At 36.0% G+C, this 13,607-nt stretch overlaps 1 protein-coding gene across 1 annotated transcript; it reads right to left on the reverse strand.

Annotated features, from left to right (window-relative positions):
• Nucleotides 1–2,345: 2,345 nt before the first annotated feature.
• On the reverse strand, nt 2,346–10,894 carry LOC306995390 (tetraspanin-15). The gene is made up of 8 exons (XM_079606963.1): nt 10,547–10,894; nt 8,467–8,652; nt 7,988–8,062; nt 7,811–7,906; nt 7,095–7,211; nt 5,620–5,670; nt 5,118–5,234; nt 2,346–3,862 (listed from the first exon to the last, which is right to left on the reverse strand). The coding sequence occupies exons 1-8, from the start codon at nt 10,631–10,633 to the stop codon at nt 3,557–3,559; spliced, it is 1,035 nt and encodes a 344-aa protein (XP_079463089.1). The 5' UTR covers nt 10,634–10,894; the 3' UTR covers nt 2,346–3,556.
• Between the last annotated feature and the right edge of the window lie 2,713 nt (nt 10,895–13,607).

Below are 13,607 nucleotides of genomic sequence, written 5' to 3' on the forward strand. Positions count from 1 at the left end.
CCTATTGTAGTTTTTACTTTCTTGCACTTATCTCCTTGCCGCTGCGATTCACAATCCCCTCAGAGATAGATGCGCTGGGTTCATTACTTAGATAAAAAAGACACAGCATTTTAAGCTGCAGCCGGAATGATCCATATTCCCTCTCGATTAGACACAAACAAACAGCTTCTGCCTTTAATATACTGTATTGTATACTGTATACTACTCTTTCAGAGTTGGACAATATTTATACTCAGGTCACTCCTATCCACCAATAAGCCTAATTAAATCAATTTTGAACCACATCAAAATCTTGGGAGAAAAACAATATTTTCCCTCTGTATATACAGTGCCTTGGGAACGTATTCGTACTCCAAATTTTGTTGTATCTTAAAATATGACAGTGTCATTGCTTTGTACCAAGATTCACACCAGTAATGTATTTTTGGCACGTTTAAAAGCTACTTAAATATACTAATTGAACTATAATGCCTAATCCTAGCTTAATCTCAGCCTTGTTTGTGTAACAAAATATAGGAGCATTCCAGTTTCGTTTGGATCATCTTTGAGATGTTACTACACTTCAACTGTGGCAAACTCAATTGAATGGGTATGATTGGAAAAGAGCAAGGCACACACCTCTCAATAAAACGTCTAACAGCTGAAAATGTATATCAGAGTAAATGCCCACACACCACTTATCTGGGCTTTATGGCAGAGTGGACTGAAGTCTGTCCTCAGTGAAGACACAGGGGAAAAAAAGAAAGAAAGAAAAAACGCTAAAGGAGTCTCTGAGACTGTGAGAAACAAGATTCTATGGACTGATGTACCTCAGTTCCAAATAGGGAAGCAGGCACCTTTCATCACCTGCACAATACCAACAGTAAAGTTGTGGTAGCAGCATCATGCTCTTGGGGATTTTCAGCGGCAGGGACTAGGGGACTCTTCAGGGCATAGGAAAGATATAGGAAAAATAGAGTTAGCCTTAATGAAAACCTAGTCCAGAGCATTCAGTACCTTGGACAGGGCAGAAGGTTCACCTTCCAACAGCACACAGCACACAGACCCCAAAACAATGCAAGAGTGGCTTGGACAACTCTGTGAATGTCATTGATTGGCCCAGCCAGACCCCAAACTTGAACCCAATCGAACATCTCTGGAGAAACCTGAAAATGGCTGTCCACCGACGGTCCCCATACAACCTGACTTAGCTTGAGAGGATCTGAGAAGAATGGCAGAAAAATCACCAAATGCAGATGTGCAAAGCTTGTCGCATCATACCCAAAAAGACTTGAGGCTGTAAAGGTGCTTCAACCAAGTACTTAAGTTAAGGGTACAAATACTTATGCAATATCCATTTCAGTTTTTCCTTTTTAATAAATGTTCAAATCTGTTTTTGATTTGGTGTATATGGACTAAAAAAAATTAATGGCAAAAAAAGTTATTTAAAATAGTTTAACAGCAACAACAAAAACGAATTAGATGAATTAATGAATATGAAAAATTAATATGAATACTTTCGCAAGGCACTGTTTTTGCCCTTACTGCAGTGGCTCTGTTTAAGAGCAAAGCAGTAAATAACCAGATTCTCTAAGCTTCTTAACTTGAATGTTTGGATTTTACTCCCTTCCCCCCCCCCCCCCCCCCCCCCCCCCCCCATCAGCTTTTCTAGATCCCAAGTGGGAAAGAACATCTACTTGAGCATTGACTATTCATCTAGTGCATCACTTGATCTCCTTGCCTTATCTTCTTTTGATGCACTCATTCACAGAACCGAGAAGCCATCCTTGAGCGTCCCTCAAGTCAACAATTGTTAATTACTGTTATTATTATCATAATTACGCCAGTGTGGATGCATTTTGTTCTCTGCTCAGAGCATGAAGTGTTATTTTCGGTGCAGTTAATTTCCTCCCATTGAGACACCAGCTATAATTATTCCACATCCTGCCTTTTGATGGCCATCACCATGAAGGGGAAAGTGGCGTGAGCATTGAGGAAATAATAGGATAGAGGTTGAAGATAGATTGCTCTGCACAGGAATTAATATAATTGATGTGTTATGATGATGCACGGAAAGCAGAATCAATACAAAAATATGCCAAGTTGCCATCAGTGTCCTTAAATGCAATTAGAGTTTAAAAAAAAAAATATATACAATAGTCTTACAGAACCACTGGGCCATCATCATTATGCAACATTATCTCTTCAGAACAATTTGAAAGTGTGATTATGCACTAGAAAACTGCTTAGATGTTCAAGGGTTCAGGTGACCAGTTTCCAAGAACCCACATCCTCAGAGGTTTTCACATCTCCACTTATCACACCATTACAAGGCTCAAGAGACGTTGGTGTTTTATTCAACAAAATAACCTGCGAGACATATTTAAAAGGTTGATTCAAGCTAATTTTTATTGAAAGTCACATTAATGTTACTACAAAACCAGAGCTACATTAGCTGGAGCGCAGCAGTCAACTTTAACAAAATCATCAAAATGTCTATTAGCAAAGGGGTGCGATCGTGAGGTATTTCAGAATGACTACCTACAGCTAAAAGGTGGGTTTTGTACATTTATGGCAGAGAGTCGTAATTATGACATCCTTCAAGCCAAACTTTTTTCAATCTTTTTATACACCTAAGAAAGATAAAACATGGGCTACACATTTAAAACAGCAGTTTATGACAACTAAACATGAAATTCTAGCCTTACTTCAAGACAAATTAAACTTCAAGTACAATGCCAGGACTCCCTTTTTCCACAACAAAAAAACCTACCTACAAATGTATTACCTGCAAATCAATGTGGCTATTCCAGAATAGCCTGAGGTAAGAAAGCTTCTGATGTACTTAAGGCAACATTTTAATAAATAATAATTTCATTGGTACTTATTACAGTTAATGAAAAATGTCTGCATTATACAAACCATGCTTTTTTTAAAGAAAAAGAAGATCCATAATATGTTCCTTCTATTCTCTGAGAGTTGGGACAAAAGTGTAATAAAAAAACAATTAAAAATACAAAACATTTTAGAAACAATGCATAGACTAGAGATGAATGCCCAGCTTCATCTGCTAGTCACAACAGTCATAATCTTTGACGAATTCCAAAACTACCAATTTCCTTGGAACTCATTGAAATATAGGCCTAAAGGACATAATAAATTATTTTTAAAACATTTTAAAAAATGATTGCCAACAATTAATTAATAGAATCCTTTCTATGCACCTTAACTATTAAATGACAATATGACCAATAAAAAAAGTCAAACTCCCTTAATCCCATAAGACACAGAATTACTTAAAATGGTGAAAAATAACAGATGTAAACAGCATTTGAAGTGATATGTTCTTAACATTTTGATAATACAAGCCTGTGGATATCTCCTACCTTGATTCCCTCAATTACCAAATGTTTTATCCAAACCTCTCCTTTTTTCATGCCTAAAAACATTTTTACAAACATGTAGTGCAACTAACTCACTTTATCTTAACACAGTGCAAGGGCAAACCTTTTTATATACAAATAACAATTTAAAAAAACAATATACTTAAGATGCAACTTTCTTTTCTTTGTGGTTCTTAAGCTCGATTGTCCACTTCATCCATTCCCACACCTGACACGAATCCTTGGCTCTTTAGTTGGGAATGTTTAAAGGCTATTTTGGGCTGGTCAAAATGGATGGGGTCTGGAGTCCAGGTGTCAGGCTCTGCTACAGGTACAGGCAGGTACCCTTCGTCACGAGGTAGACACATACACCATCCAGCACCCGAGAGGTCCAGTTCGCTGTACTCAAAACCAAGGAATTTAAAGTCCACCATGTCTCCAGACTCGCTCATCTCCACCAAAAGATTCCAGAAGACACAGCTCATGAGAATACCAAGAAGCTGAAAGAAACAAAGTGTTTTTTGAAGGATTACTAAAAAAATGGATTACCTTATCTGCAGATGAAACAGACAGTTGGTGACACCCCAAGTATGTTACTGCATGTTGATGAATGCAAAAAAAGTTTTTTTTATTATTATTAATTAGTTAGTAATCAGTAAAAAAAAAAAAAAAAAACTTCTATTCAGCAAGGACACATTAAGTTGATCAAAATACTTTTATAATGTTACAAAAGATTTATATTTCTACAATTTCTAAATGCTGTTCTTTTGATCTGCCTATTCATCAAAGAATCCTGAAAAAAATATATCACGGTTTCCACAAAAATGTTTCCAGCTGTGATAATGATACGAAATGTTTCTTGAGCAGCAGATCAGTATATTAGAATGATTTCTGAAGGATCACGTGACACTGAAGACTGAAGTAAAGGCTACTTAAACTTATTAAAATATAAAACAATGTTATTTTAAATTAAAATAGTTTTTTTTTTTACTTTTTTATCATATAAATGCAATCTTGGTGAACATGAGACTTCTTTCAAAAAAAAAATCCTACTGACACCGATCCTGGATGGTAGAGTAAAAACTCTGTCTATACTTTTAATTATTTCGATCAAACCACAAACCACCTTGTCCATGTATAGTGATACATTTATATCTTTAATTTGAGGTATTTTTTATTAAAAATATGATACAATATACAGTTTACTGTGCACATTTAGAAGCAGATCACTAATGCAGCCATACCGTAATTTACCAGGCAGGTGTTTTGTCACATTCCATCATATTTGTATAAATGGTCTTTCCCTCTGCTCTAATTTGAGGATTAATGCATAAATGGAGGAATGTGGCAGCACAGATATGTGGCTGCATTTAATGTGATCTCTTCCCTCAGCTCAGCAAGGAGCAAGATGAGACAGAAAGAGAGAGAGAGACAGCAAGCTGGCTATTTTAGAAAATAAATTTGTCAAGTTTGCCAAAATTAGCAAGACTGCGCACCAGCTTCTCCAAGTCATGCACCCCTCTTTTTGGTATTTGCATTGGTCAGTGCAGATGCCCTTTTTCTATAATTTATTGTTTGGAAGAGGAGTTTCTAATGAGGGAAGAGTCAAACAGAATAGGTAGTAGGCAATCAAAATGGAAATGTGGAATGGCAGGGGAAATAAAAAGTGCAAAAGGAAAAGAGATACATCAATTTCAGGATAAGATAAGTAATAGCTAAACAGGAAGCACAAGAAGGGAAAGATGTTTGCTAAACCTGTGGCAGTCCAACTGCACAGCAAATTCCAATAGTAGCGCCAATGTTGTCTCCCATCCACAGGTTCACAGCATGTATGCAGCCACGCACATGAATTATGCCATCTAAAGCTTCACGCTGTAATACAGAGGAGAGAAAGAAACAAATTCAGTACAGGCGGCAGGTAATGCTCTGATTTTATGACAGAAACTAGATTTAAATAATCACAACTAAAGTCCATAATGGCATAATGGAGGTGGTGCTAGTAATGGCTCTGATGTGTTGCTTGGATGTGATTTGCTTTGGTTTTGAAATGGCTATCGAAGGTTTTTGTTTTCCTGTCCCAGCTTCTCCTTTAAAGATCATTTCACGCGTCAAGGTCCAGCAAATGATTCTCTCCAAATGCATCAGAGTGAGTATTATGTAAAATGGCGCAAGTCATTTAAAATCAGTCAGTGATGGCTGGTTGCAGGCCATTCCAAGAATGCAGACTTAAAATGAGACCCCCGAGAGCTCCACTTACCTGCTGATTTAGAGTTTTGTAGCCACAAAGTGTGTTCACAACTTCTCCGACCTGATAAAAAAAAATAAAAAAACCACACAGGACTATTTAGTAACTTTCATATTAAGTTATTGAAAACCTTCTCAAGTGAGAAGTGGCATTTGGTCAGCGTGACACTGTTGTTGGCGCAGAAGAGTATTGGCAAACTTTATATTTTGTGATCTGATGACCTTTGACCCTTAAAATGAATTTCATATTCATTATGGAATTTCAGCACACACTTATAATCATCGTTGATGTAACCATTAAAGCAGAGGGTCACTGCAGTGATGGAATCTGTAATAGGACTGATGAACAGGGAGCCCATCTAATCAAATTCCAAATAGACTGTAAACCTGCCTGCTCCCAAAAGCACGGCCCAATTCCTCTCATACATTCCGTACCATGTGACACTTCACCTCTGTTTCTCAAAACGGGTCGGCAACAGCAACCAGATGCCATATAAGATAATGTGGTTTGAAATAAATGGAGAACACCACCGGGGCTTCGTTAATAAGGGTACAGGGTGAAGAAAGTCAGTTCCACAGATTTACACATTTTTTAGGTCTATTATGCCATAAATATTCTGGACAATCTGATTATGCTTTCAGCAACCAATAAGAGCACAATAATTTTTTCCCCCTCAAAACCTCAGCAAACAACGCTACAGAAATCAGCAGATTCCTGAACATCTGCACCTTGCTATGGTTCATTTACTGAAGGGTCTTTATTTACTAAATTTCTTGTGCCAATTTGTGCCATTAGGATTATACCTGATAAGGGAAACATCTGAAGTGAAATATCATAGATTTATGATCTGAGGTTAAATGGAAGATAAAATTCTGTCTCACATAAGGGTAAATATATATGAATTACCTAGGATGAGAATGGAAAAAAAATAAGACGGGATGTAAAGAATATTCGTAAGAAGTCTTGATTATGTTTCATTAGCTTGAAAAGGCCTGTGCTCGCTCACTGCATAGTAAACTGTCGTACCGAAAGGAGAACAGTGCATTAGTGCCCAATCAACATTCATTAACTCCGAGAGAGAGAGAGAGAGAGAGAGAGAGAGAGAGAGAGAGAGAGAGAGAGAGAGAGAGAGAGAGAGAGAGAGAGAGAGAGAGAGAGAGAGAAAGAGAGGGGGGGGGGCAGGCAAATTAAATCCTCTCCATCATGATGCACTCTCCACTGACACATGGAGAACAGCATTTACTAGAAAGCTCTCTCACCCACCAGAAAAAAGCTCAGAAATCAGCTCCCTACTCTCACAGACTTGTGGGTCAGACTGATTCCGCTGCACGAAAAAAGTACATTCTCTTCAGAGAAGAAAAGATTACCAGGAAAAATCATGAAAAACACCCTATGGCACAAGCTTTTCTCTTCAGACTGCCGCGTGCAGGGGCGACATATGCATGATTAATGTATCATGACTGAAAGAAGAACATGGAATGACTAACACTTTGACGGATGCAGCAGGTGTATGGAACGCCGCAGGCCAAAGGACCCGTGCCATTGCAGAAGTGGTACTGGTTTACTTCCCAATCCTTGTACTCATCTCCCCCACAACAAGAAAACTGAAAAGACAAACCAAGAGAGTCATTATAAAAGGACATTTTATTTATAATTTTGAGGGATAGTTTTCTTCTTAATGTGTGTGCACTAACTTGGATGGGTTAAATGCAGAGTACAAATTCTTAGTATGGCCTTCACACATCACTCTTTTACCTTCTAATATGCTGATTGGTATCTCCAAAAACATTATTACCAAAGTTAAAAACAGTTGTGTTGCTTAATTTTTTTGAATACGGATTTTAAAAAAGTCTTATGGTTATTTGATGAATAGATTTTGATCAACTTAATGTGTCCTTCCTGAATAAAAGTACTATTTTTTTTTTTTTAAATGCCATATTAAAATGTGTGTAAAGCTGGATTACAGAACCATTCAAAAGTTTTGACCATTTATGATACAGGTGAATGTGTACTGACATCTGCTATGAGAAAACTGTCATTTTTGTGAGATTACGGGGATGAAAGGGATTTTAATTGACACAAACTATGCGTGTCTGCTAGAAAGATTAGAAAGACATTATTTATGGCTGACTTGATGTATTGTAGACCATATTAGGGTGGGTGTATAATACACTTATAGTAATAAAACAGTGAAGTAAACAACCTTCTCTTGCACGTAGTCCAGTATGTTCTTGAAGTCCAGGTCATCATAGTAGTGCTTGATTCCCTCACGTATACTTTTCTGAAATAATTTAATTGTCTAAAGACAGAGAAGATTTGGACTCGTTAACAACAAACCGTGTACCGTAAAACAACATTCTCTCTGCTCTCAATGTCTTACCGTCTTTTCAAAGATCAGGGCAATGATGAGGGCAAGAGCCTGGAGAGCCAGCAAAACACACAGGACACACAGGAACTGCATGGAGAGGTTTATTTAAAGGGTTAGGAAATCCAAAATAAAAGTCACCAGTCATTCTAAGACATCTGTTCATCTTTGGAACACAATTGAAGATATTTTTCAATGAAGCGATCATGTCTCTTCATATGGATTTATTTTACCATCTCTTTATGAACGTTTTGAAGCATCAGAGTTTTGGGTGAACAGACTTTCAGAAACCTCTTAGATTTCATTTAAAATGTCTTCATTTGTGTTCCAAAGTCAAACAAAAGTCTTATGGTTTGGAAAGACGTGAGAGTGAGTAATGATGACAGAATTTTCATTTTGGGGTGAACTATCCTTTAAAGTCACAACCAAAAATAACACCAGTAAAACGGTAAAAGCTTGGCACACATAGATATGTTCAGACAAGCAACACTCACCATGTGCAGCAGAGTCTTGTTGTCCCTGAGAGATCCCACCATCCCAATAACAGACACAGTAAACATGACGAGACCCAGCAGTATGAGAACCACAGCAGGAGCCAAAAACACCCCCTCCAGGGTGCGATTCTTCTGTCTCTCCACTTCTGCATACACTCCAATACAGAGCACGCACAGACCGAGCAACTGAGGGGAACAAGGGCAGTGGTTGGTATGGTAAAACATCTGTACAAGTCACATCAGCTTACATAATTCCACATCATTACGTTTACATTATTCGATTAGACGTGTAACAAAGAAGTAAAAATCAATGTTTCAATGCACAACCAAGTCATGCAGATAAGTCATCTGATGTAAAATCCAAAAATGTACTGTATCATTTGCGTTCCTCACATTATTCCCTAAAATGCAGATGTAATTCTCAGAGTGCTTAGCTAAAATGCACTAACAATGTCAATGGAGTGACGCAAATCATAAAGAAGATTGATGTAGCAGCCGTAATATCAATTTGTATCCTAACAAAAGACTACATTAGTACAAAGCACGCTAACCGAAACCACTCCATTTTTAATTTTCTTCCCTGACTGTTCTTTCTAGAGGGTTAATTTAATAAGTCTTGTTTGGCTGATTAATCATCTGTCAATTTCAGATTCCTGACATCTTCAATTATTTTCAGTTAATTGATAGATGATGGTGTTTTAGTGACGTGCAAGTGTAAAGGCTGCAAGCCAAGCTTAAGAGTAAAGAAAGGGAGAGAGAGAAATTGAAGAGTATCCAGAGAGGCTTTTCTGCTTGTATCATCATGTTCGCTAATAGTAAAGATACTCCCATAAGGCAATGACTTATTGCATTTCCTGTGAGAAGACAGAACACTCTGGCTAGTTAGTCAAGAAGAATACTGTGTTCATTGTTGAATTCAATAAATAAATCTTAATGGTTGCTGGTTATTAAGCAAAGTATTGCCAATTCTTGAGAAGCAACAAATAACTTACAGACCTGAGACCTAAAATATCAAAACAAAGAAATATGTAGATTTTAGGGATGCACAAAATTTATAATTATTTCCGATAATAGTCCAATAATTATTTTGCTATAAAAAAAAATCAAAATATAATACAAAAACATTCAAATAAAAGTAAATGTAGGCATCAAAATATTTACAATGCACATTATAAAGGATGGATAAATATTTTAATTAACTCTTTAAAAAAAATCTTAAAATAAGAGGGATAAATAGACTAAAAAAAAAACTTAGAGAAGGGATCCCAGACATTTAACCCTTTAACAGCACTCTCTCTTATAGGGTGCCATCTCTTTAATACCGTATGTAATGATGTATAATTTACATTTTTTATTAAATTTTTTTAAATAGTTTATTTATTTAATTATATTTTAAAATGAACAAACTCTGTTATATATGCATGTTTGCCAGTACTATCACTTTACGTTAAAAAAATAGATGATTATTTCTATGGGCAGAATAAGTTTAATATTCAGTGTCGGTCATTAAATATCAGATATTTTAGTCACAAAAATGCTCAATAAACAATTTTTCCAATAATTTTCCCTAATAGAAATGTCTATCTATCTATCTTATCTATGGATATTTCTATCCAGAACGATATAAGTTAGGCTATAGCCTAGCCTTTAGACTCGATAGGACAAGAAAGCAAAGAAATTGATTATGTGCAAGTGTATATTGTTTCAATACTATTACAGCCACCAATAATTTACAAGAACCATAAAAAAAATCAAAAAAAATCTATACCGCGTGATACATTCACAGCAACAATAACAGCGTCTTGCGCCTTTAAATCTGCCAGCAGCGCATGTAGATTTCCTTTACTAAGCCACAAATCTCAACTGAGAAATTTTAAAGAAGTGAGGCTATTATGTATCCCAAAATTACCCGGTACATGGTCAAAGTTAGTACGACTAACGTTACCTATAGCCTACTGTACTTTCAACACAAACACATGAGCGTACTCATTCAGGGCAAGTGTGTGTGTTATTGAGGTGAGGGAGAAACAAAGAAATGCTAACGTTAGTAGAACATCTTTCAGTTTAAACGCACACTTACCGAGAATAGCATTGAATAGACATTTAGAGAGAACTTAACGAAATAATAGAAGTGATTGGTTTTTCTCAATTCTTCGTAAGACGGCATGGTGACAGCATTAATTGAGTTCAGCTATCCTGATTCCGTGCATTCATATGTTAGCCGATGCCGCTAAGGCTCAATGAACCTTTGTTCTTAGAGACACAGAAGACTGTTTTTAAGACCCGCCCGAATACATAATAAGCGCTTCCATCAAGTATTCAACTTGGCTGTCGATTCCTCTGAATTGTTTTGAAAAACACATCAGCCGCTGTAAGGTGTAACTCTTATCCCAATAATAACTTCCGCCCTGCCAAATATGCTAAACAAACCTTTTAAAGGGCCAGCACAGAATTAAAGACGGACAGATCACATACTTTCCATGTAAACCGTATAAACGAGACTCCGACTCCCTTCATATATCTTGACACATTCATTGACTTTACAAGCCCATGTCAGCCAGTTGACAGATAATATCTTTTTTAGAAAAGATTTAGGCAGTCTAGATTGAAGAAATAAGCTTCTTAAACATGCCAACGCAAGTAGGGGAGAGCGGGGCAATATAACGCGGGGTTAGTTAGTTAACAAGTTAACAACACTTGTTTTAAATACTTCCACACATTCTAGCATGATGAAACTTATATTTACTAGTTGCCATATCAACACATAGCCTACAGAAAAAAATGCGAATTTCACCGAACATTTATTTAACCATAGCAAAAACATTTTTTTTTTTACTTATGTTTATTTTTCATCTCTGTGTTTGGTTTTTATATAAAATGAGACAAATCTGATATTATTTTAATCTCCAATCTGTTATTAAAAAGTTGAGATGGTTGTTTAATGCTGATCTGACCAGCAGAAGGTCACTTCTGTTGTGCAGGTGGGGCATGTTGTAACACTGCATTACAATCAATAAAGTGCCCCTATTAGAAGGCGAATAAAGACTGAGAGTCAATGTTCAGAAATAAATTATTAATATGTTTTGAACTATGCTGTATAGCTGTAACTTGTGGTGTGTGTGTTGTCAAACTAAAAAATAAATAAATAATTATAGCCTACAATAAATATTAAAATATTTTTTCAATAAAATACAATTAAGTTTTTCATATAAAATAATGTTTTTTTTATATAATTTTTTTGTTTTTTTAGTTTGACAACAAACACACCGCAAGTTACAGCTATACAGCATAGTCAATATATATAGCCTACATATATATACATTTTTTTTATTTTTTTTTATTAGAACAGATTACATTTTGAGCTGTAATAGGGTCGTGTTACAATGTACCCCTCGCATGTTACAACATACCCCACCTGGGGGATGTTGTTACATTTCACTTCCAATCTTTCAGGGTAAATCAAGAAAAAAGTATACGCTGTATTAATGAAACAAAACCACATAATTGTACTAGACATGAGGGAAATTAATGTGGGAAAAAATAAATACTCTGAACCCAAAGTAGGTTTACAAAAATGGAGAAAGTCAAAAAGCATTAGGTTGTGCCCCGCGTCACAATAGCTTTAATCCTCAGAAGTAGGCTACTTGCTGTTCACTTCTTATGACAATACATAATGAAAAATCCTTTTTTTTTTTCAGGCGTACACACACAGCATGCTCACAGACATAGGCTATCTCTCAGGTAGCTTGTGGCTGTAATTACGTTTTTCAAAAGTATTTTTCTTCACAGTACAGTCCTTAAACCCTCCAGCTTTTCGCTGCAGGGAAAAATCTCAGAGGATATATATAAAAATGATTAAATACATTTAGAGTGACAGTCTCTGCCATATCATTGACATGTATATTGACCTGTGCCTGAACAAATTCAATAACTTACTCTTAAAGGTGTACTATTCAGTGTTCATGGACTAGTAGCACATGGCCTTTGTGAAAGGTGAACAAACAGGTGCAATATGGCACAGATTTGCAAAATAAACATTTTAATATATAATTTAATGGAACATATTGACAAATATTTGTTCTTCTGCTTTGGCATTTCACATTATACATTAGATTCAGTTAACACAGGATAGATGGACAATACAAACCAAATAATTTTTAAGTCTTGAATTCAGTTACACGCATGCCCATATTATCAAGAGGCACAGAAGAGTCAATATATATATATATATTTTTTAAATAAATGAAGTTGTTGGGCAGCATTAATCAGTTTGTGGCCCCTCTCTTTTAGTACTCTTTTTCACCCCCCTCAAGTTAAATTCAACCCATGAGGATGTGTAAAATTATATTTCTGATTTCTTTTTTTTTGTGGACAACCAGTGGTCAGCCAAATCTTGATTTGTTGAGCAGAGCTCCTTGCCAGAAGATATTACATGTTGCTATAATCAAAAAGAATGTAGTGAGTGCACACAGGACTGAAAAAAAGATGAGATCATTAAAAGGATTACCAAGCTACATTTTCTGCATATATTGAATCTTTTGAGTGAACCAATTTCCTTCAGATATTCTTGACTGGTTTAATAACAGAAAAATCTTATATAATCAACAAAACAAAAACAATGTAAAAAGAGCTAGGAAATAAAAAGATATACCCATATGTGTGGGTGGAATTGTCTGCAACCCAGATGCTGTCATGATACATGGTTAATTAACATTGATGAGTTGCCACGGCACATCCCAATTATATGCGTCCCTAAGTCCCATCGAGGTTCTTGAAGGAATCTGCAATTCAGCTAATGCATGTGATGGACTTTCCAACCCCCCTAAACCCATTGAATTGATGGCTACAACAATGAAATCTGCATGCCTGTGGAGTACTTGCATTGAGTCATGGATTGTTTTTTATATACTAGAAGAAAACTAACTAACTCTAGCCGTGACAAGAAGATAGCGTCATAAATCTTTTCCTTGGTGTGAGATAATCTGAAAAGGTGTTTATTTCAAATCATTACAGAGAGCTACAGAAACCAAGCACTTCTAAAGCAGAAAGAAACAAGGCAAATAACAAAACCTGTCAACAAAAAAAAGTCATTCAGATTATCACAAATCTTGAATCAAATCAACCTTTATAAATTAAAATAC

This window comes from Phoxinus phoxinus, assembly GCF_949152265.1.
Source record: "Phoxinus phoxinus genome assembly, chromosome: 3".
NCBI classification, from domain to species: Eukaryota; Metazoa; Chordata; class Actinopteri; order Cypriniformes; family Leuciscidae; genus Phoxinus; species Phoxinus phoxinus.

What these genes read in the sequence shown, in the direction of transcription:
- LOC306995390 (XM_079606963.1), bottom strand. Translation starts at nt 10,633, where the DNA reads ATGCCGTCTTACGAAGAATTGAGAAAAACCAATCACTTCTATTATTTC. An exon ending in TGGACTACGTGCAAGAGAAG is followed by an intron (nt 7,212 to 7,810) that starts GTTGTTTACTTC and finishes TTGTCTTTTCAG; the next exon opens with TTTTCTTGTTGTGGGGGAGA. An exon ending in GTGCAGTTGGACTGCCACAG is followed by an intron (nt 3,863 to 5,117) that starts GTTTAGCAAACA and finishes TGTTTCTTTCAG; the next exon opens with CTTCTTGGTATTCTCATGAG.